At 38.3% G+C, this 24,901-nt stretch overlaps 1 protein-coding gene across 1 annotated transcript in view; it reads right to left on the bottom strand.

Annotated features, from left to right (window-relative positions):
• Nucleotides 1–1,378: 1,378 nt before the first annotated feature.
• The window catches only part of grik2 (glutamate receptor, ionotropic, kainate 2), a 262,001-nt gene continuing 238,478 nt past the window's right edge, over nt 1,379–24,901 (bottom strand). Inside the window, exons 15-16 of the mRNA XM_040118010.1 lie at nt 20,757–21,007; nt 1,379–1,602 (exon numbers count right to left, since the gene is read on the bottom strand). Of these exons, the coding sequence (XP_039973944.1) occupies nt 1,438–1,602; nt 20,757–21,007 (416 nt within the window). The 3' untranslated portion in view covers nt 1,379–1,437. The remainder of the gene's footprint in view (nt 1,603–20,756; nt 21,008–24,901) is intronic.

Here is a 24,901-nt window from a genome sequence, read left to right as displayed (position 1 = left end):
TCTGCTCCATGGAGAATGGGTGCACCCTGCACTCTGGGTGTGTGTGTGTGTGTGTGTGTGTGTGTGTGTGTGTGTGTGTCTAGGTGTGTGTCAGCTTTGTCTAGTGTCTAGGAAAGCCTCCTGAAATACTGGCGTGGAGTACCACCTCTCTGCCATGGATGAAACTCCTCATGGTGCATTTTGTGTTGATAAAAATCATTACAAAATTTGATTCTCTTCGTACAAAAACACTTTTTCATAGAAATTGCATTTGCACAAGTAAATGTGGGGCTTTGCTGCCAAAGAAAGTAAAATAAAGCCACAGGAGTACAAAATGAAACTGGAGACTTGATACTGAGCAAATGGAAAGAAACTGTGTATACCCATACAGAGTTGAGGTGTATTTACTGCAGTAGTGAAAATCCAGTCCTTAGATATATAAATAAGGAGTTTCATAAATAAAACAATAAATATTTAGAATAAATAGAGTTTGTGTGTTGTGTGATTGCTGTGAATTTAGACTTGGTGAGCTGTGCCCACACCATTCCAAGGTTCCTTCTCATTGATATTAAGGGTGTGTACCTCCACAAATCCTCTTTAAGTGACTACTGGCTGATACATGGACATCAACAGCTCACTACATTGCCCCTACTCCTGCATCCTCTGCTTGTATTTTACCATATAATCTGAAATCTTACCCCCCCACACACACACATTAAAGACAAGTGTTAGTACTCTGAAAACACAAATAAATGATATCACTTATTGCCTGATGTCGATCAATATCATATGTGACAAAGCAATGCATCTCTGTACATTTTGGGAGCTGCCGAGGTCGCCATCGTCTTTGGGGCTTTGGGTGTAATTTAGTCGAGAGCCCCTGTGGTCATTCTGTTCACAACTTTTGAAAATAAACAATCCTATACAAACTGATTCTCCCAGTTAGTATCTGTATTTTTGCTTATAATTTGCTCTTGAGGCTAGTCGACCAGCCTCTTTTGAACTGTGCAGTGAAAGACTGACTGAGCAGCAGCTGAAGATGATGGATCCAATTCTTTTTTCTTTTTCTTTTTTTATCGACCACTTCTGTCCCAATTTGAATTTGTTTCCAGACTATCTCTTCAACTCCTGGGTTTTGAAAATCCTGGCATCTATAGTTTGCCGCCTTGCCAAGGTGGTAAGAGTAATGAGGTAACTCACTAAAATTTAACCCAGGTTCAAGTTATTTCCACAGGAAATATTGTTGAATCTCTTATCCCTAGCTAATTAAAAACAAACAAGAATGACATTTCATCAGTATACAACCAAGCACCTCTGCTCTACCTTTGAAATAACCCAGCTGTCAACAGTTTCAACCCACTGCCCACCCTTACCATTTACCCCCACCCTTTTCCCCGGTGTCTCTGCACAACTCCTCACTGCAGGAGAGAGGGTGAGAAAGTGATTGAGATTCCCATCTTAGGCCATGGTCTCTTTCCCTGGCAGTCTGCGGTCGTTGAAAGTGTGCATGTTGATGACCTCCTCTGTTTTCACCAAGACGGGCGGCTGGGGCTTGTGTTTGAGCCGGCGCTGGCACTTGAGGGAAACCCGCAGCTCGTCCACCATGGCGCTGCAGAAGGACCGCTGCAGAGGGAAATAGAAAAAGGAGAACAGAATGGGTTTCAGACTGTTTCCCCGGTCCAAATGTTACGGGCAAGAGAACAAGCCTGTTCTCCTTTGAGCAGCCTCTTTTTTTAGCCCCCCCCAGCCACCACCCACCACCTCGGTGCAGAGCTGCCACAGGAGAAAATGATGAAATATGCAGTGTAGCAGGCTGGGAATGGAGGAAATGCCAGATGGGAACAGAGGAAGAAGTAGGGTGGAGAGAGGTGCAGGTCCATAGGCTGTGTAGTAGAGTTTAAAGGATAAAGGCATTGAATTACTCATCTTAGTGTCGGAATACATCAGTGGTGAATTTGTGGTGGTTGTTGCTCATGCAGGGCTTTTTATGCATACAGTGTATGATGCATTGCAAGATATTCTACATTTCACACATATCCACACTTGTATATTCTCAAATTGCTGTACATGATCAATCTGTAACATACAATACATCTTAGCAGTAAGTTTTGCCATGCATTACATATCTTGGGGTACAGACTCTTCTTCGAACTTCTTTGTCTGCTTCTATATTAGTTAGTAATTGCCAGTTTTTCCCATAATGCCTTTCTACAATCTCAGAGAAGGGTATGAAATTGTTTCTTTCTCAACCATATCTCCAGACAAAATGTGACTATTGAACAGTTCTGCGAAAACCCCGCATTATGGTCAGTGACTTTTTAGCCACACTAGTGGCAGAGCTCTGTTGCATTGTTGGCCTAACAGTCAACTTGTTGCGGAGTGAAATGTCTCAACAGCTACTGGATGGATTGCCATCAAATTTTGTACAGGCAATCATGGTCCCAAGAGGATCGCCCTAATGGCTTTAGTGACTCTCTGACTTTTAATCCTGCACCAACCACGGGTCAAAGCTTTCACTTATCCAGGGACATATCTCAACAACTATTGGATGAATTACCATGAAATTTGGTACGTACACTCACAAAGCAATTTATTAGTAACACCTGTACACCCGGTTATTTATGCAATTATCCAATCATGTGGCAGCAGTGCATAGAATCATGCAGATACAGCTCAGGGGCTTCAGTTAATGTTCACATGAAACATCAGAATGGGGGAAAAATGTGATCTCCATGACTTTGACCTTGGCTTGATGTTGGTGCCAGGCGGGCTGGTTTGAGTATTTCTGAAACTGCTGATCTCCTGTGATTTGTACACATCACATCAGATTCTAAAGTTTACTCAGAATGGTGCAAAAAACGAAAAACATCCAGTGAGTGACAGTTCTGCAGAGAGAAATGCCTTCTTGATAAAAGAGGTCAGAGGAGAATGGCCAGACTGGTTGCAGCTGACAGAGAGGCTACGGTAGCTCAGATAACCTCTTAAGGTGGATGGGCTACAACAGCAGTAGACCACGTCAGGTTCCACTCCTTACATCCAAGAATAGAAATCTGAGGCGGAACTGGAAAGTTGAAGACTGGAAAAATGTAGCCTGGTCTAATGAATCTGGATTTCTGCTGAGGAACGCAGATGGTAGGGTCAGAATTAGGCATCAACAGCAAAAATCAATGGATCCCACCTGCCTTGTTTCAACAGTCCAGGATGGTGGTGGTGGTGGTGTAATGGTATGTGGAATGTTTTTTAGGCACGCTTTCTTCCCCTTAATACCGATCAATCATCATTTGAATGCCACAGTCTGAGTATTGTGTCTGACCATGTGCCTCCCTTTGTGGCCACAATTTACTATCTTATAATGGCTACTTCCAGCTTGATAATGCACTATATTACAGAGCACAAGTCATCTCAAATCATTTGAAGATTCTGTGACCAGAATCTCAAATGAATGTTTATAAGATCCTGTAGAATCCATACGATGACAGCACTGGATGAAAGATCATCTTCTCACCTTTCATCTAGCGCTGTCTTCAGGTCTTCAAGTTTTTTATTCACCTGTGTGTTTGGTACATGACCAATTACCTGCAAAAGTATTCTTTTCAGCCTGGGATGTACTTTGTGTTTAGTGCTAATTTGCAAATGTTAGCATGCTAAAATAAGGTGGTGAAGATGCTAAACATTAGACCTGGGTAGCATCAGCATGTTAGCATTAGCATTTCACGTTTGTTTAAATGTCTACTGTTGACATTTTTAAGACTCCTTCTCTCTTCACTCTTTGCTCATGGCAACTAAACTTTGGCTAAGGTTGGGAATAGATTGTGGTCATGGCACATATAAGGAAAGTAAAACACTATAAACCTAATTAAAGTTTTGAATGAGCAAACAATAATGCAGGTCCTGTGATGGGATGCAAATCCCAGACTCAAAAATGGCACACTACCACTACTCACTAAATTGCGAGATGCAGAATTGTCAAACGTCAACTTAATTACTAATGATACTGGGCTGGTCTTCTAGTACATACAGTACATAGGTAATGCTGGTATTGTAGCATTACAGTAGTGTGTTCTTTCTCTAGCTATGTCTTTTGGGAACACTGCACTTTACAAGGCTTCTTGTTTGTAAAAAAGACAAAAACAAAAAAAACCTTCCATATGTTGTAATTCCTTTTTGGTCCTTACTTTTTTTTCACAGTTTGCGACTTTCAAATTCGTTGTTGCTGCCAAGCCCTGTTCTTGTACATAAAAAGATATATACAGAAGGAGTGTACTGTAGATATCAACCAGTTGGAGATACTAGTGTGACAAGGACATCATCCCCTACTGGCTTAGCATCAACCAACACTGCCAGCTGTATTCAAAAGGGCCAACTCACCTGGGATTGAACCCAGATACCAGACGCTCACTTCAGCCTGAAATGCTACAACTTTTTATGTTTAACTATCAGAATTTACTTTGGAGATCAATGGGTGCACACCAGGTGGCCAACAATGTTTCTCTCTATATTGCATTGTGTGGCAGTGCTGTCCTTGAAATACTGTATCTCTATGGTACACCAAGTCATGTAGCGTGAGCATAGATACCTTTCCACAGAAAAAAGAAAATTACACCTAAATACGCCATAGTTTAATTACTGATATTCTTTTCAGTGCTTGGACCAAAGCAGTGTTTTTGCATGGTTTGGAGCCAGTACTTTTAATAATTTCAGTGTGCTATTAAAATCAACTGCCAAGACACTCAAGTCTTGTTGGGTTTTAAAAGCTTTGTCACTGCGACATGATTATGCTGTTCGAGGCACAGGTGGGTTGATTTGAAATGACTGGAAATTAACAGGAAATGACACTTGCAATAACATACATATCATGCATTATTCTTCCATTGTTATATAAGAATGAACCAGAACAATATACCAATATACTGTAGCTGTCTGATAAACCGGTTGATAAGTTCTAAGGGAATCCTGCATCAATTGTATTCAATTCTAGTGGTGAGTACACTGAGGAAAAATCTCCACGCAGAATGTGATGAATCACTTTGAAAAAATAAGCTAAATCTCCAAAGGGTTGTGTGTTTTCCAGCCCCACTTTTTAACTTAACTTGGTCAGACAGCTGGATTTCTAAATTTTTTAAATTTAAATATTACCTAGTGAAGTTTATCTACACACTGTCATTATCGTGTAGCTGAACATCCTGACAGCATACCAATGTCACTGCATAGAGCCTGACTGTAACGAATTACACGGATATGTAACGAATGCAAAGATTCATGCAGAATTGAATAATGTATCCAAATGCTGTGTGACCCATTAAAAGGAAAACTGATGAAACTAAATTCTCCCCTCAAAACATACAGTAAAAATATGAGAATGAGATATATTTTCAAAATAATTTACTGACAAGGATTTCGCAATTGACTATTGATACAAATAACAGTCTACCAAACAGCCTCTGGCAACCTTGTTTCCAAAAATTAATGTTTATATCTTACTAATTGGTTTTGCCAAATTATTTTTGAATTAAATTAAATTAATTTTTTGATTGCTGCCAGGATTATGTTCACTGCCAATGTTTTTTTCAGCATATTAAGTGCTACGTCTTTAATCTCACAGATAGCACAGGAAGGTGGTGGAGGTAGATGCTTTGGATGTACAAAGAGCACAACATCACAAACGTGGATTTGTGAGTCCTGTTAGCCTTATGCCAGATAAGTGTGGACGCTGAAACAGTTTTATTAAGATTAGGGATCATGGTTGTGATTAAGTGTTGAAAAGACAAACACATCCTGTCCGTTGACTGTTCCAATATTAAACCAAGACAAGCTATACTCAAGCTTAACCAAGAGATTTGAGTACCCCGAAACATAACCATAAAAATGTTGATAATAGGGCGCCCGGATGGCCTTGAGGTACCAACCACGAACTGCACGCTTCAACAAGGGACCTTCATTACATGTCACTCGCCATTTCTCTCTCCCACCATGTTCCTGTTGTCTCTCTGCTGTCATCTATCTAATAAAAGCATGAAATACCCCCAAAATTGTATTTAAAAAAATGTTAATCATACTTTATTTGTCCCAAATGAATGAAAAAAACATCTACTGCTGACATGTTTTTTTCCTACAGTATAGATACATTATATATGCACTAAACATATATATATATATATATATATATATGTATATATATATATATATATATATATATATATATATATATATATATATATATATATATATATATATATATATATGTATATATATATATATATATATGTATGTATGTGACTTTACATTGCAACACAGTGCAGAAGTCATTAATGGCTAATATTATCTATAAAGTATCTAGTAGTAACTATTTGGTTTCAGTATTTGTAGCATTTAGTTTAAATATAATGCATATCATAACATGACGAGAATGAGAATGTAAAATTAATGCACACACTCCGCCAAAAATTTACCAGGACTATGATATAAAAATGGAAATCACAATAGTAGTAGCACTGCCACTGGTATGACATGAGCTACCAGTTACAACATGTTTGCCATGATTTATTGTTTAAACAATGCATTGCATGAAATCATTAAAGCAGCATTAACTGACTTTTTTGGCCACTTGAGGGAAGAGGAAACGGTTGAAAACACAAAACTGACATACAGTATTACAATCCTGGTTGAAATTATTGGCACGTTTGAATTTTAATGATAGAATTTAGAATATCTTCAGAAATCAATGCAAATAAACCAATTTTGTATAATCAAAATATTTTAATAAAATGTCCAATGTTACTGAAAAAAATAAAATAAAATAAACAAAACTTGCATAATGGTGAAATAATACAAACACAATATATACCCCAGACACAATTATTGGCACCCTTCACTAATATTTGGTTGCATTACCTTTGGAAACAATGGCAGCCTCTAAACGTTTCTTGTGGCCATTTAGAAGTTTTTTGCACCTGTCTACTGGTAGTTTCTGCTGCTCTTCCACTGCTATGTGTTCAAGCTCTTTTAAGTTTGCAGGAGTCCTTTTTGCAAAGGCAGGTTTCAGCTCTCTCCAGAGGTTTTCAATAGGATTTAGGTCAGGACTTATTGGTGTCCATCTTAAAACAGTCCATCTTTTCCCTGTCAACCATTCTTTTTGCTGCTGGATGTGTGCTTTGGGTCATTGTCCTTCTAGGTTTGAGATCTTTGCCTCAAACCTACTTTTTTGACACTGGGTAACACATTTCAAATGTCTGGGTAATCTTCAGATTTCATCATTCCTTTGATACATGTAATGCCTACAATACCTGTATTTTCCTCCATTGGTCCTCACCCATTGAGCCCTACTTGGTTTAGTGTTCAGCGTATGGTACAGGCTGAAACCACCACTCCAGATTGCTCATGGTCAGCGTAAAGCTCTTCAGATGTCTTGCGTGGTGTTTTTTCCACAATCACATCAACGTTCGCGGACTTCTCTCGTTGAGTTTCTTCATTGCACCACCTCCTGGAAGCATCTTAACAGTTTTATGACTGTGAAACTTATTGATAACATTATGAACTATTGAAACAGGGATTTCAAGATCTTTGGCGATTACCTTGTAGCCTTTGGAATTGTTATGTTTTTGATAATAACATTTCTGATGCTCTCAGACAGCTCTCCTGTCTTCACCATTGTGAAAAAGAAACTGGAAACTACCAGCACCTTTTTATGAATTAAAACCTTCATTCACTGGTTAATTCAGGTCATGTGACCACTAAAAATTAAGCACAGATGATTCTTAGTGGTTTTTTATTTAGTTTGAAGAACTAATTTAAATTAATCAAAAGCACGCCAATAATTCTGTAGATTGTACATTTTGTGTTTTGGACATTTTATTAAATATTCTCATTATGCAAAACTGGTTAATTTGCATTTATTTCTGAGGATATTCTAAATTCTGTACTTAAAATTCAGGGATGCCAATAATTTCAACCAGGACTTTACCTTATGAAGTTGTTTAAAAAGACTTTCCCCACGCCAGCCACAGCCTGTTCAGCCTGTTGCCGTCTGGCAAGTGATACAGAAGTATCCGTTACCATAGAATCAGACTTTGGAGCAGTTTCTTTCTTCAGGCTGTAAGACAACTGAATTCTCTTCCACACTACACCACAAAAATAGTTTTATACTTATGATTGAATATGATCATTTATTAATTTGTTTATATAACTTTTTTTTTTTTTAGTAGCATAAAGGGAATGCATTTGTAATTTCTTTATACAATCTTGTCTTGCATAATGATAATTGAATGAATCTTGAATCTTGTTTTGGTAATTGTGTTAGAAAACAGTAGTTTGTTGCTGCTCATGCTGACAAGGAGCAACATTAGCATCAATGTCAATTTTGCAAATTTAAGTATAATAATCACCCTCTTTTTAGCTCTGGTTCGGTTTCCACCAACTACAGAAAAATATCTGGCTGTTTAGCTCACTATGTTCACCAGCTAGTATCAAACTTTTTCTGTGTGTTTGGTGCTGGGCAGGTAGTGTAGAGTGCTTTTTCACTCAAAACAGCTGCCTGCTGCTGCCGGACACCAGATTGATGAGACTAAAATTTGGCAGCCACAAAATCAAAACAATCTGCTAAGAGAAGCCAAAAAGCTGCAGAGGCAGGTGATATTTCCCTGTGTGTTCCTCAGTGTGGGCAACACCTTTCAATTGACTCATACTGTTACTATAATGATTAGTGGAGCTTTAATACTAATAGTGGTATTGATATGAATTACGGGCTATAATTTCTGAATCACATTTAGGTCTGACAATCATTTTTTGATGTTAAAATGCTACAGTTAGCTCCTCTAAATTGACTATTATCTGTTTATCATAATAAACTGCCATGTCTGTAGTTTGTGCCCACATCTAACATATAGTGCTTTATGTTACACCTGCAGCAAAAACATGAAATGTCTATAATATACATATATTTTCACATGTATTTCTTACAGTATACCTGCTGATTGTCTAAGCCACTCTGAAACAGGCTTTTCAAAGCTATTGATTTCCCCCCCTTGTAAAATTAAATGGCATGGCAGTGTTTTCACCAGTAACAGCCATATAGCTCCAGGCTTTGGGGAACAGTGGGCCCACTCGGCTTGCACACAGGGGACACATTGCCATCGTGGCTGCTTGCTGATGGAATGTTGGATTGATGGGGGTTGCTTTTGGTCATTGGATTACAGAGTTTTTATGATGCTCAACAATCACCCGCAGCTGTATTGCTGCATGTCACTGTGAGATAGCTCAGAGGAAGGGCCTGCCCACTTTGCGGAGAATGGAAAGGTTGTAAATCTGACACTGAGAGCAGACATCACAAGGAAAAAGCTACATTTAGTCCATGCAATTATTTACACAGGCCTGACTGTACAAATGAATAATGGTTAATAAAAGTGTATATCATGAAGACATTTCCCAGGCAATTTTATTGGTTTAATCTGATTCTATATGAATGTTATAGGTGCAGTAATCTAAAAATAATTAGAAGAAAAAGATTTATCGAATTGATGTTTAGCAAGTACATAATAATCTGGAATAGATTCAGTTTAAAAGGAACATTGTTGGTCTATTCAGTTCAATTTAAAGGCCCCCTCGCCTGTGAGAGTGAACTTAATGGGCTCCATTTAGCTTGAATGGAGGAGGAACAGATGTGAAGCTGTGATGCAGATGGGATATGGCACGGCTGTGATGATAAATAATAATAGAAAATAATAAACACAACTGTATGTGTATTCCATTATTCGGACACACTATAAAGCTGTCATCCATCATAAATAATCAGAATCTGTCAGAAAGCTCTAAAGAGGTGAATATTTATTTATGAATAAAATTTACATGTAAGAGAGATGTGCATATGTTTGTTATTCCCAAGCTTCAATATCAGCTTGTGATTTCTTTCAGCTGTTGACACTTTTCTCCTCGATTAGGAGAGAATCATCACTATCTGAGGGGTGCTTTTTTATTGTGTTTGAAAGGCAAAATATCAAAAGGAATTTCATTTAAGAAAAAAGCACCTGGGATGACAGATTTTAAAAAAAGTATGAAAAATATGTGTTAGTGCAAACTCCTTCAAGCATGTGCTCATCCACACACAAGTTGGTGTTTAGATAGATCACAGTCATAGTGGATAAATCTGAAAAGTGGGGTCTTGTTGACTTTTGAAAACAACCTGAAAAAGTTCATGAGCATGGACATAAACAGCATCTGATTTAACTGCCATGTGAACAAGGCCTTAAAAGAGGCCAAGTGATGCAAAGGGTGGATTGACGTGCTTATTTCTTGACCCATTGACCTGGCAGATTGGAGTTATATTTAATGTACAGGTATTATTCATTCTCTTGCGGAACCCCAGGGAAAAAAAACGGTTTACTTTTTCATACATGATGACTACCAATGGTCATCATGTATGACCAGTCCAGCTGAGTAGCAGATTAAGGCTTTACCAAAGATGTCATGGTAGCAGCTATTTCATCTTTTGTAAATACTATTACGAGGTAGACGTTACATGTTACAAAGTAATCTACCAGGAATTTGCGCGTGCATGTACTGAACAAATAAATGAGTAAGCTGCATTTTTCATGTGGCCTTCAGAGTACCAGCAGGTTAGACTGAGCCTGCATCTACGCCCAAAATGTCTACAGGATATTCACAGAGACTTAAGTGCGTGTTTTTTTCAATGTGTTCTGGTTGACTCATAAAATCATATATTGCAGACTTTATCACATGGGAGTTATCACTGAATGGCTCATAATGTGCAAGTCATTTAATGTGAGTTATTACTGGTAAACCATATACCAAATTAATGGCAAATAATTTCAATTTATAATCCAGCCCAGTATGCTAGGGATCATGCCAATATTGGGCGATTCTGCACGGCACATAATCCAGTGTTTAGCAGGACTGTCCAATTTTAAAAGTCTGGTCTGATCATAGATACTCAGGTAGTCTTCTAAATTTGGGCAAAAGAAGGCTGCACTTCTTGTGTGTCCAATGGAAAAGCCTTTGGAATGGGACAGCCCTAATGGTGTATTATACATAATGTCAGGTGGATGCTGATATGGGTAACAGCTACAGAATCCAGGAGGCTATTTGACTCCAGCCATTGAAATTTAGCTCTCCCAATAAATCTGGTTCTGCCTCAAAAGGAGCTCTGCCTCATAAATATCTTTGTAGAATTAAAAACCCCATTATGCTATATAACTGACACTAACCACCTGAATTATTAGACTTTTCCTTTGAGCACAGACATTTCAAGGTGTGCAAGTGTGTGTGTGCGCATCCGTATGCATGCATGCGTGCACATGTGTGTGTGTGTGTGTGTGTGTGTGTGTGTGTGTGTGTGTGTGTGTGTGTGGGTGTGTGTGTGTGATGTGTTGATGAGATGGGATCCTCACACACAGCTGGTGGTCCCTGCATCCCGAGAGCCAGGTTAGTCTGTGGCAGCCTCAGCAGCAGGCAGGAAGAGAGGAAAAAGCAGCAGGAGGAGCAGGAGTGGGAGGAGGAAGAGTGGGAGAAGGAAGCGGAGGAGGAGCTGAGGGAGGGAGGGACAGAAGAGGAGAGAAAGGAGCAGGAGGCAGAGGAGGAGAGGGAGGAAGGGGACAACCATGGTAATCATGGAAATCTGAGAGACTAGAATGGAAATGACAAAGAAATGCTCCACTGAAAGTCAATGAGGCATGTGACCTAGTGGGAAATTGCTGAGTCCAAAATCAGTTTGCTGAAAGATTAAATTACCAAGAATAATTTTCTGAAGCTAATTTTAACACACGTTTTTTTTTTTTTTTTTTGGGGGGGGCGTGGGTAACACACTGTGTTTTATGGCTTGACTGTGCTCTTCCTCTGAAGCAAGCATTATGAGAGCAGATATTAATATCTCTATCTCTCCAAAACTCTAGAACTAGATAGTGAAAATGTTACTAACACTGACGTTTTGAGAAACATATAGATTTCATTCACTGAGGTCCAGGACATGTTTACGGTCATCTAGCACAAACAACAGCACAGCAATATAAAAGCTGGAAGAAGGAAACTGCTCTGCTCCTTCAAAAGTGAGAAAGTAAAAATTACAGCAACTCCAAAGCTGTCATCCCTACATGTTGTATCTTGTTTAGTTCAAACCTTCAAAAATATGTAATGAGACATAATGGTTGTAGAAGATGTTATAACATTTATAATTCTTTAAAGGTTACATTTAAATTTGTCTTAGAGTGCCTCCTTGAAAATTTGCTCTGACATTTTCTGAGATGTCATGGCCTGCTAGCAGGACAAGTCTGATCACCTTAAGAGCTGGGCTTTTGGGTCAATGTCCATTGTCAATCCTACTGAGAAAGGTGTTATCTCAGCAAGCCCTTTGGTTATGCTGTCTCTGTAGAGTTTAGAGTATAAGATATGACTCCTTTTGGAAGATAAGTTTTGGTCTCGTTCAAGATCAGTTATAAGCTTGCTAATGTTTTTATTGGGTAAATAAATACAGCTTGTACTCAGTTATACTGAAGTGTCACCTGAGCCTGGCTGAGATGATAATGAGGAATACTCATGTCTTGATTGCAAATTTAGCATATTGTTTGTACAAGTCCGTATGTGTTTGGAATCCCAAGTTCAAGTTTAAACTCCCAAGTATGCTTGTTAAAACTTAGTCTACACTGTAGCTAGAAACGGAGATTATTTAAGTCATGTCCAGATGGACGCCCAAAATTGAAAGTCTTTTTGAATAGCTGCATTTTCTGTTATTGCGTTTCATCACCGAAGCACCAAGTTCGAGTTCTGCAGAGACCCAACTCCTGTAATTTGGCCAGTTACTGAGGAACATGGAAAATATCTTTTTACCCACCTAAACACCGAATCCTGCCCAAACAGTGCTTAAGACAGCATTGGAGTCATTGGAGCAGATTTTTTTTTTTTTTTTTTACTTTTTATGGGAACTAGCTATTCACAGGTCTTTCCAATCTTTGTACTAAGCTAATCTAAACAGTTCCCAGAGCTAACTCTGTACTGGGTGCACAGAACTGAAACTGATCCCTCCTCTCATCTGCCTGTGGATCTAAAGGCAAACACACATAGTTCCCAAACTTTCGGAGATCCTTTAAAACAAACAAATCGCCATGTACCAGTGATGATGGAATGTACTGAAATAATGTAAAGGGAACATAGAAAGACAAAGAAAATGGAGAGAAGAAGTCTCATAGTCTTGGTAGATGAATGAAAATGACAAGCCTACAGAGGTCTGTAGTTTGTATAGATATCAAATGTTTATTAATATTTGGATTAAAATTTTTGTAACAAGTGTACTTTTTTTCTGACAACGCTCTCATCTTGTGGTAATGCAATCTGTTTAGTAAATGGAGTAATCTCAAAAACACACACTTATGGTGTTTATTTAACCTTTCAAAACACTATTAGCAGTTCCTCTTATGTATCAGAGGGTGTATGGCTCTCTATATAAATGTCTAGCTCCTATTTTTACTCCTTTCTAATGTTACAGAAAAGAAGTAATTATAAAATGCAAATTGTAGGGTGTGCACTGTCAAGCATGTGAAACACAACAAAGAGATGCTTAGCACCACATTTTTCAACTTGACACTTGCAGCATCATGGTGAGAAAACAACCCCATATTGTAAAAAGTAGGCGGTGTTCAATTATTTGAGAAGCCTGGAGCAATGAAATAAAATATATGGTTAATTTTCACAATGAAACAAAATAGGTGGTTCATTTTCACTTCTTAGCCTGATACTAATTAGCACTGGACTCTGAGATCCACAAGCTACATGTCATAGTGGATCTTCATTTTTTTAAACCAATATTTGGAGTAAATCTATAGGGTAAGACCTATATATTGGTTTTCAAGTATTGGCCTTTTAAAATATCTCATATCAGCCAGTCCGAATCATAGGCCGCCATTTTGCTTGAGGTTTCTTCCTGACAAGAATTGTAGAAAAAAACAGTCTTCTGTTCTACAAAAGATGGAATGAGAGTTTTTTCTCTCTTTACACATTATACTTTAAGGATATAATTGTTTTCTGATACATTTCTTAATGCATTCATCATTTTAAGTCAACAATTTAGGCCAGCGATTCCACCTCTCCGAATAGGTGTGTCTTACCTTGTCTTTAAGGAACACTTTTTTGCCAAATTTTCATCATTGCTTCTATGACTTAGTAATAGTACTTTTATGTCTTTAATGACTTTATCATTGTAGCAAGCTGTGGTAGCATGGGTTACTTTTGATATTCACAACTGCAACCGCTGGCAACATAAACAAGAGGGCTGTTTAGTACTGAGTGTCCGCCTATCTGAAGCTCTGTATTTTTGTATGGACAGCATGGCAACAATAATTTCTTAGCTGTTGTTGCTAAAAGTGCCCATCATAGCATTTGATTATAGCTTATAGAATAAATTAATCAAATGCATCCCATTATCCTTGGAATTTATATTGGATCCTCCATTCATATTGGGTCAATCTGCAGCACACGATTTACATCCAGTGCCAACATTCAGTGCCAATGCAGTAAGCAGTGTGCGTTTTATGTAGCAGAGCAGGAAGTAATAATATGGCAGTTGGGGTGGTGCAGACCAGTATTAATGTCCTGTTACAGTCCAACGGTTAAAGTTTGCTATGTGGAAACTGTAGTCATGAGCCGTCACAAACCTCAGCAAAGTGTTTTTGTTGCCTAACCTTAACTATACCTTTATTTGCCATAACCATGATCTTTCTCAACCTTAACCATACTATAGCCATGCGCAGATATTCTTGAAACAAATGATTTTAAAACCAGTGGCAATGGATGTTAAAAACAACAACAACAAAAAAAAAGGTTTTTTCAAATTTGGTCAATATCAACCCTCAAATAAATACAAATCACTGATCACAACCCCTTTTTTTTAACTGCCCTATCAATAATGGCACCATTGTTATGTGTATAGTGTAGCAAATTATGTTCCTCGCCCCACTCATATTCCAGATATGGTATCGTTAACCTTGACTGACCTGAAGACGCAGTCAAAGAGGCAGCATATTTGATATTAGCTTACAGAGATAAAAATGGCATTATGGAATAAAGATATAATGGCATAAATGGCAACTGAAGCTGTCTCCTGGGTGAGAGGTTTCCTCTTAGAAAAGGCCTCTTCAGATCATAATTTGATTTCTCAAGTTGCTCTCTGATCACTCACTGTGGCATGCAGGGGAAGAGGACCTTTCCGGAACTTTGAAGGCTAGCGGACTGTTCAAAATGAAGATTTCAGTGGATGTAATAAACTTCATCAGTCCTCTTGTGTTTTCCTTCTGTAGCTATAACTGACAGCCAAGTAAGCCTGTTTTCAAGCTGGGCTGGTCTTGAGACAGAAGCTGTAGTGCATCATTGAACATGTAGCCACTGTGAGTGGGAAATTGTAGGTTTAGTTATGGACAACATCAAAGTGAATGTGCCTGTGGACTATACAGACCGCCATCAGAGTTTGGAGACTCACTCTCCCATAAATTAAACTTCCTTCAAATAGCTGATAACCCACTTTAAAGAATTTAATTAATCTGGGTTTCATTGGAGAGCTTTGGTCCTCAATGATGGCCTACATATTTTCTCAGAAGTGTTTTCTTTCAACAAAGAAGTTAGTAAATATCAGCACATATTAACTATAGGCAGCTTTGAAACGGCCTTCAAAAACCAATATTAGTCTAACCCAAATTTATTCTAATCCAGTGATCCTATTTTGTCTAAATACTAAGTAAATTACTGTGTGCAAACAAGTGACAGTGTGTCAATTTTTGTACACTCATGTGCTCCAATCAAAGGAACGTCCACATTGCACAGTGCAAAACACGACAGTAGTGGCATTTGTGCATGAAACAAGACTGCAAGCGTTTCATTGTCAATACAAGGTTAAAGTGATAGCTTTAATTTGTAATTTGATAGAAGAAGCCTTGAAACTGTAAAAAAAATTGTCTGACTATCTGGTCTCTGCCTGCGAGGTGTCTGTTGGGTCTATTCATTGTGTCTGACTTTATTTAGCTTGTTCTGAATAGATGAATAACCTTGTTCAGGAATGAATGTTTTGGTGGATCAGTGCTGTTGTGGACCTCACACTGTGTGTTTCTCATCTCACTATGTATGCTCCATTAGATCCTGGTCTACTCACACATTACAATGTTATATATACAAACCTTGTGTTAAGGTTGGGGAAGCAGGTTGTGAATGTATTATTTTAATTCAGAGCATGTTAGACTCAATATTCTGAAACTAAAAACGCACTGAATTCAGGTGAACTGGTTGATTACTTGTTGGATGACTCAAATTTATACCTGAAGGTAAAAAAAGTGCACTATTTATGAGAATATTAATTCATCATCTTAACTTGGAACACTGAGGCTAACATGATTGCCTGCACCAACCTGAAGAAATACCAATAGAAGTACACATATGAAAGTTTATGTCGGTAGTCACCCCCTACTTTCTACCTGTGGTGTTTTGTGAATCACAGGGACTGTGATACTTGTCCATGGGGCAATGAGGCTACCCGGGGTAGGAGTACATTATGGAGAATCATGTGTGCATGTAGTGTGTCCTCAGGCAATAAGGGTGCCATTTATGTCATGTACACCTGAAGCACCATCTAATGTACCTTTGGTAGCCTTATTGCCCAGGTGAAAGATCCAACACATATGTAATGTACCCCAGGCAATAAGGTTACCAGTGGTACATAATGTGCTCCTTGAGCGCAAGGGGTATATTGACACTTTAGGAAAAGCAGCGCCTAATTATCTTATTGCCAGTGGTATATTATGTGGCAATATGAGTGAAAAGAGCACAGTATGCATCCCATGGCCACCATACACTGGTCAGCCATAACATTAAGACTGGTAACTGGTTTTAATTTTGTGGCTGATTGGTGTATAATACAGCCTTTATGCCAGGAGTACATCACCTCTGACAAGAAGGCAGAGCACCAACTAATGTTCCCCTGGCAGCCTTATTGCTAGGGATACATCATGCAGACTCCTGCATGCATGTAATGTACCCCAGGCAACAAGGCCGGCAGGGTTCCATCATGTACGCCTGGGGCTGGTAGCCTTATCCAGGTACACCTTTGGCAGTAAGGTGGAGCCCTGACTGAAGCCCTCCTGGCAACCTTAATACCAAGGCTACATCAGATGTACAATATGCAGCCTCCTACTAAAAAGTAGATTAGAAATCATAAGCATTTAAAGTGATATTGTGGTTGACTGTGGACAGGTTTTATAAAAACATTTTTGGTTGAAATTTCATTTAGAAATGTGTTTGTTGATGTTGTGCCTTGGATTGTATGACTACAGTTTACTAATCTTTTATTTACCCTCTTCTCTAAATTACTTCAAATCTATTTATGCAGTCAATCACGTATCATTTTTGTACCATTTATGCAATGTGTTTCTTGTATGTGAACACACAATAGCAAATGCCTACGGTGAACGTGGAGATCTTGCAAATTGGGACATTAGGGACCTGTTGTTCTTACTTCCACTTAGATCAAAATTCTTCTTTCACCACTGGCTCCAAGAAAACTGTTCCACTTTCACTACAAGAGGGGATTTCTATTTGAGTTTTACTTTTTTACTTTTATTTACTTTTTTTATTTTATAGGCCTTCCACAACAATAACATCCACTCTTAACAATTTTACTCATTGTACCTTAAAGATACAAGTGATTTCAAGAGATTTGTCGATTATAACAAACCATAAACGCAAACCATAAACATCGTTTTTACTTTAATTCCCTACCCTTAACCAATCTTTTTTTTTTAATAGAAAACTTAGACGTTTGCTGTAATACAGTGTCAGATTTCTGCTATTGTACGCATTCTAAATTTTGGGATAGGAATAGAATCATGAATCATAAATTCTGCCGTTAACACTTTAATCTGTTTCAGACTTGATGTTCATTAAGAGAAGCATATCCCAGTACAATTTTGAAATTTTAATTACTGATACATCTTTTTCACTTCTGTCATAAGATGTGAGCTTTTTCCATGAGTTGGTATTGTATCTGGCCAGCTACTCATTGTTATTTCGTTGCTGCTTTAGATTCATTTTTCGCCCACGACATGTTTGCTTGCTCATGCTATTGAATAGTCTGTGGTTGTAATAGAATGTTGTCTAGGAGGCAGACCGCGAGTCATGGACACATTTTAGCAGGTAAATATATCTGTGATACAGTAATCTTATTCACCCTGGTTGCCATGGCCGTTGCAGTTATTATTTCCCCGCTGTGCTGTCACCCTAGCTTTTCACAGGCACAACTTTTGTTTGCATTACGTCTGTATCTGCTTTATTTGTGTGTCCATACCTGTGTGTGTTAACATGTTTGAGTGTTCTGAGTGTATTTCCTTAACGGAATGACAGAACGGGGGGGGGTATGACACATTACCACAGGGTCACCGGGCCATGCTAAAACACTGTACAATCAATGCAGTAAAATGTAGGAGGCAGCTGTCACTGAACACCTCCAGGATAAATAGACCTACTCTAGCTCCAGAAACAATGTTTGTCTCCTCCCATGAGAGCCAATTACTTTTAAGGCAAAACTGCACTGGCAGAGGACTCAGTTAGGATCTATGCTCTCTCGTCACTTAAAGTATGGGTTAATTGTTCATTTGGTAACTGCCCTCGAATATTTTAGAACATATTTTCAGCTAGATATGGCAATGTATTCAGTACACAATTCTGATAGTCTGACATTACAAGAAAATATTCAAACAACTTCCGAAAATATTTTCAATTAATTTTAAAAATAATAAATAGGTCTAGATTTCACAAAATTAGTATGCGTGAATGACTATGGCCATTATTTCATTTTGGTGCAGTATTTACACTAGTTCAAAACATACTACATGATATACTGTATACAACTTGTGTATATTAGACTTATCTGAAAATGGATAGTTCAGTTATTAGCTCAGTATGCAATATCTACATAATTACTGAAATGAAATTAAAAATTTCAGTGTATTAAAATATATTATATGACTAAAAACATCACCCAAAACATTTTTTTTCACTCAAGGATTTTTTTTAGAAGAAAACATAATCTGATTTTTTTTTCCAATTGCAGTTGCTTCTGTTCGCTTAGCTTTCTTAACCATCCACCATGATACGTGTATCTTTTGGCATAATGCAGCCCCGGTCAGTCCACCGCATTGGGGCTCCTCCCCGTTCACTGTCAGCTCTTGCAATAACAATGGTGATAAAAACTATACACATTATAAGTTTTATATATTTTTCTTGCTTATTTATTAGCTATTTATAGCTGTAATCTACACGGAAAGCTTATGCAGTCATTTTATACTTATTAGCTTTTAGCTAAATGGCTTCTACAGTAAATCTCTCACGTTTCTCCAGAAAGCAGTTGGCTATTGACCTGCATGCTGCAGCAGACTGCTGCATATAAAATAATGAATTACTGCTATTTTGTTTGCCTATGCAAACATATTAAGTTATAAAAATGTCCAAGTAATATCCTTCACTGTACAAACTTCTTACTTTGAAATAAAATAAAATTACATTTATAATGTTACATATATAATACAAACTACGCTCTATACCTATTTTTTTTATTTCACAGGACATATTGACTGTATGTATTATAATCCATGTTTATACAGTTACATCTTCATCTAGCCTTAAGTAGACCTAGGGTTAAAATTAGTGAAGCAGTTAAGATACGTTTGGCAGCTGAATAAGTCTGCATTAAGATAATATAAGCTTCAGCCACAACTTCCCTTTAATCTACTAATATTTTGTATAATGTCCTAAAATGACTTTGTACAAAGCCCCAGTTTTTGAACATGACAAATGAAACTGAGCATTCATGACAGGATGTGGCTTTAAAGAGTAGATACTGAACACTGACACCCCAAGTACATTTAATTATGGAGAGATGTTGTTATTTCATTCATGTTTTATGTATTTACAGTTTCATTGAGTATTTCTCCGATGGTGCAGGTCATTATATCAGCAACTGTTCAGCGTCACAATGTTTGCTGGGAAGCTCCAGTCAAACACCATAGTGTTGTGTTGTGTTACTGCACTGATCTAGAAAAGCTGCTTTCTATATGAGCTAAATGCCACAGACGTGAACAGTGAAAATAATTACAGTATTGGCAGGATGGCAGTGTGCAGAGTGGAAATGGACAGTGGAAGTGGGGAGGTGTGTGTCAGTGGATGTGGCTGCCGAAGACGTGGGTCGTGCAGCAGAGGAAACATTCGCAATACACGTGTCTGTGATCAAATTAAATATTACTACCAGCACTCCAACATGTTCCCATTCCCTCAGGAGTGTCACAAAGAAAGAGACAATTCAGTAGTTTTGGGAAGTTTTAGATCATGTTAGATTACGATAGAAAAAAGTTTCTGGAGTTTCACTTGAGGTCATTTGAGATGGTGGTTAAAGTCTAGCTTGGATCCATGGTGACAGCAGAATTCCTCACGTTTCTTATCTCGTTGTCGCCATTGGGCCTATGTGAATAAATGCAAAGAAACCAACCCTTATCTTACTGCATATGATATAGCACTTTCATTATAGTGTGTGTTTCCACAAAGTGGCAAACAGACGATCTCTTTAAATTATATATTAGAAATTATGAAAATAAATATATTTGGCATATATTTTGTTTCTTTTCGTTAACATTTATATATTTATTTGTCTTTGCCACATGTTCATGGCACATGTGGTTATGGTAAGAAATTCTGCTATCATTGTGTTAAATAAAAAAGCAGAGATGAATGTCAGAGGTGTTTCTTACCTTTTCAAGTTGTGCATTCTGTTTGGACTTGTAGAGGAACTCTCCCACGGCCACAAATACGGAGAGGACAAGTCCAGCGGCTAGGACGATGAAGATCCCTCCGATATTCTGCACCCCGAGGGCGCTGGCCTCCTTACTCTCCTCCTCCGGACAACCATTTCCTCTCCACCACTTCTCCTTCATCATGTGCAGCTTCCCTTCCTCCTGCAGCTGCAGGATGGCAATAGTGATCTTATCTCTGTATGGAGAGCCTGAAGGACCAAAAGACATGAGGTCAGCGTAGGCAATCAACAAGAGTGAATCAGTGCCTTTATCTTATCTTTGTGTGGAGGACACAGATTGTCACCTTTATTGAATACTGACTTTGATGATGAGTCAAAGTTTGAGTATCATCTTATGTACTTAAACCTCAGATTTCCAAACTGCCCACTAAACCAAACAAGTATAATGAGGGAAAATCTATGTGGTGTAGAGAGACTACTGAAACTGTTTTATGCTTCCTTAAGGCACCAGTGTGATTGGCGATTGTGTGGATTTCTTGCAAACACTGTTTTACACAGAAAGACAATACATAGACAATATTCATAATAGTGTATGTACTCAGATACAGAAATAAAGTACCTGTATTAATCTCATGTTAACTGTGAAGCAACAATATTCATTATAACATTCATCGCTTCCTTCTTTGTTCATCATGGACTGATAGAGCGCAGCAGGAGACTTGTGACTAGTTGGACAATGGAAGAAGATATCAATAGCTTGCTGAATATACTAATAATCAGGGTATGGTAAGACTTGGTTTGTATATTGTAACTGAACCTGTGTGGACTGACTGCACTATGTGTTTTAGTTTTTAACCAGAGACACTCACTGTAGCTTACACCTGTACAATGCACCGGTTCACTGTATTGATTGTTTATTCAAACCCTATAAAATTCCTGAGAATGTGAGCTGTGAAAATGCTTTAATAGCAGACATGATTCACACATTTTCACTGGTCAGGATGTTGGTCTTCAGCTATGGCTGGCTAACTAATCCAGGCAAACATGTTGTTACCAGGGTAAAATGATTTTGTTAATTCTCATTCAACTAATGAGGTTTATCAGACATAGTTAAAGGTTTAGTTAAGAAATGGCGGTTAATGTAAAACTGAGGAACCACGTTTCACATATTCTAACTATGCAAAGTAATCTGCCCAAATCTCTGAAAAATCAGTTTTCAGACACTCCCTTCCCCTAAATAATTTACCTATAATCCTAATATTAATACGACCAACAAATGAAACTAAACTAAATGAGACATGTAAAAAGAGTAAAGTGGAAAAAAATGTTTAACACAAAATGAGTATTGCATTACTTTTTGAGAATGTCCTCCTGTAAAAAATGACCCCATAGGTCTTCCATTCAAGCAGTTCATCAGTTACAGGAAACCACTTTATCCATGACTGTTCCACAACCTTACCTTCATATTTGTTTTTGTAAACATGGTGACGAAGGTCCTCTAACCTGAAGTACTTACTGTAACCCAAATCACAATCTTTTCCTAAACCTAACCAAGTAGTTTTTGTGCCTAAACCTATCCATACCATGACTGCAACCTTAACCGTGTTTATTGTTGTTACCATTGATGAAAAAGGTCCAGTATGCCCGCCTGCCACTGGTACGCTCCTATGGGTCGTATCCAAGGGTAGGTACAAACGAAATATGGTCGTTTAGGTTGGAGAACTTCTTGTATTGTTTTCATACTGCTTTAAAAATTTGTTAAGTGATCTGATAACCAGACCTCTTACAGCTGGCAAATGCTGTTAGTTGATTTTTAGCTTTATATATCCAGCTTCATATCTAGCTTCATATATTTTGCCAGCAGTGTTTGTACATTGTGATTAAGTTGCTTTTGATTTTAAGTCAAGACTATTCTAGGACAGATGTTATATAAAGTTTTGTTAAAAAATGGCCTGATAGTGAAGCAAAATCAACAGAGCTCTACCTTTTGAAAGAATGAATGCACCCAGCAAATACTGTATCCTAGATCCAAACCCAGAGTAAACTGGGTGAGAGGCAGGGTACAACCTGGATGGTCTCTATTAGGAGACACATTCACACACAAACAATTTAGTAGGGACCATTTGGTGAATGTGCAGTAAGAAGTCAGGACCTTTTTGCTGGGAAGTGGCAGTGTTAATTACCATAATTTTCAATCAACCAATGCTATAATGTGTTTAGTGCTAATAGGCACTGAACAGCCTACAGCCTACTGACATGCAGCCTACTGACATGCTAAACTTAATTGGTGACCACTGTAAAGATTACCTGCCAAACATAAGCATGTTACCATTATCATTGTGAGCTTGTTGCCATGCTTATGTTAGCATCTTGCTTTTACTATGAGTTATGTTTTAATTTGTTTATCTTCTGCGTTAAATCAATGTTTTTCCTCAATTATTTATTTCATGCTGCTGTTTTAAAGCCTGTTCTGTCCTATGTTCCTACCTCTGGAAAGCACTTTTTTGCACCTTCCTTTTTCACAACTAGTCGACTTTGCTGTGCAATGGTGTATTTCAATCAAAAACCCCATTATATTTCAGTGAGCAATCAGAACATTCCAGTCTACATTCCACTTTATTTCATTGTACACGTTTAACATTGTAAAATATTAATGCTAATGTCTAGTATTACCATTTCATTGTCCCCACTGGCCAAACAACACTAAACTAATAAACCTAAACTACATCTATGGGGCTCATAGTCCCACTCGTTCTACCCGTATAGCTGTCTAATTAAACCAGTTGCCATGCTTAATCTGTGCTAATGTTTTCACTGTGAGCTGTTTCCCTGGCTTAATAACTTAATGTCCCCAAAGCGAGCCTTGAAATGTTCCCTTCTCCCCATGTGAGATGTTTGCAGAGCTACCAATGAATTCTCCGCTCTTCGGTTTTCCCAGCAACCCCTGCATCTCTAATCCTCCCCTTCTCCACTTTGATAAAGCACTCCAGCTCCTTCCCCTGCTCCGCTGATCAAAACCAGTCACACATTTAGATCCCTGATTAAACCTGAAGGGTAAAGCCTTGTAAAAAAAAAAATAAATAAATAAAAAACGGAACCCTGCCAGACTCCCACTCCACAAACCTCGCTGCGGTTTAGCCTATATACTGCAATCAGGATGTTAATGCAGCTTGACTAATTAAAAAAAAAAACAAATTAATAACACCTATTATCACAAACACTTAGAATGAACTCTCCCTTGAGTACAGGGGGAAAACATGTTTAGATTAGAAAACATTATCATTGGGTAGCTCCAGTGGAGTACCAATCTCTGTGATTAGTAGTTAGTATTCAAGTATGCAGAGCCAGATTACAAACAGTATTATTTAGTGGGCCCAAAGACTCTAAAAGAGACAATAATAAACTGTGCTCCCCTGTTGGAGTGGAGCTTTGAGCTGCAGCCCTCAGCCTTGTGGTGGTATGGCTGCAGTCACAAGGCCTTGTTCACACTCTTTAGCATCTCTTTTGTCCTTCATCTCTGCCCAAGGGCTTCTGGTATCTTGACTCTTTATTTCAGGGCAAGCCACCCAGCATGTTTCAAAAGCATTTATCACCATGGTGATGTTGAATGTGAACTAGGCTCTGGTCTTTGTTATGCATTGTCATCTACAGCAGATTCCTTCCCTTCAGCCCCAGACTGGAACAATAAGCCAACGTGTGTCAGATAAATCACTTGCTACAACAGAGGAACAGGCAGCCTTGAAACCGGGCCCACTCTGCCTGATCGAAACAAATGGAAACACCTCAGCTGTGATGTCATGAGCAGGATGAAAATGAGCACTGTGTCATACAGTCAAGACCTGTGCTGCGCTGTGCAAGCCACGTCTTTGGCAAGTGTTCTAACCCACATTCACATGAGTATGAAATGGGTGAACAATCTGATGCCTCCTGACTGACTGACTGTTGTTCTGAAAAAATAAAGCAACGGTGTATGCTTTGTAAATGGGTTTGTATTATAGTTGTAAAATATACTGCGCAACACCAGATCCTCCACCATTTTCATTTGGAAAGCCAGATGGCATTGTGAGGCTGGCCTTGGCTTTGATACTTCAAAGTTCTATCAACACCAAAGCCTTTAAACTCAGCTACAAATAAGCCCTCTCC

This window comes from Xiphias gladius, chromosome 22, assembly GCF_016859285.1.
Source record: "Xiphias gladius isolate SHS-SW01 ecotype Sanya breed wild chromosome 22, ASM1685928v1, whole genome shotgun sequence".
Lineage (NCBI taxonomy): Eukaryota > Metazoa > Chordata > Actinopteri > Istiophoriformes > Xiphiidae > Xiphias > Xiphias gladius.
This window is presented reverse-complemented; position numbering and strand designations above follow the sequence as displayed.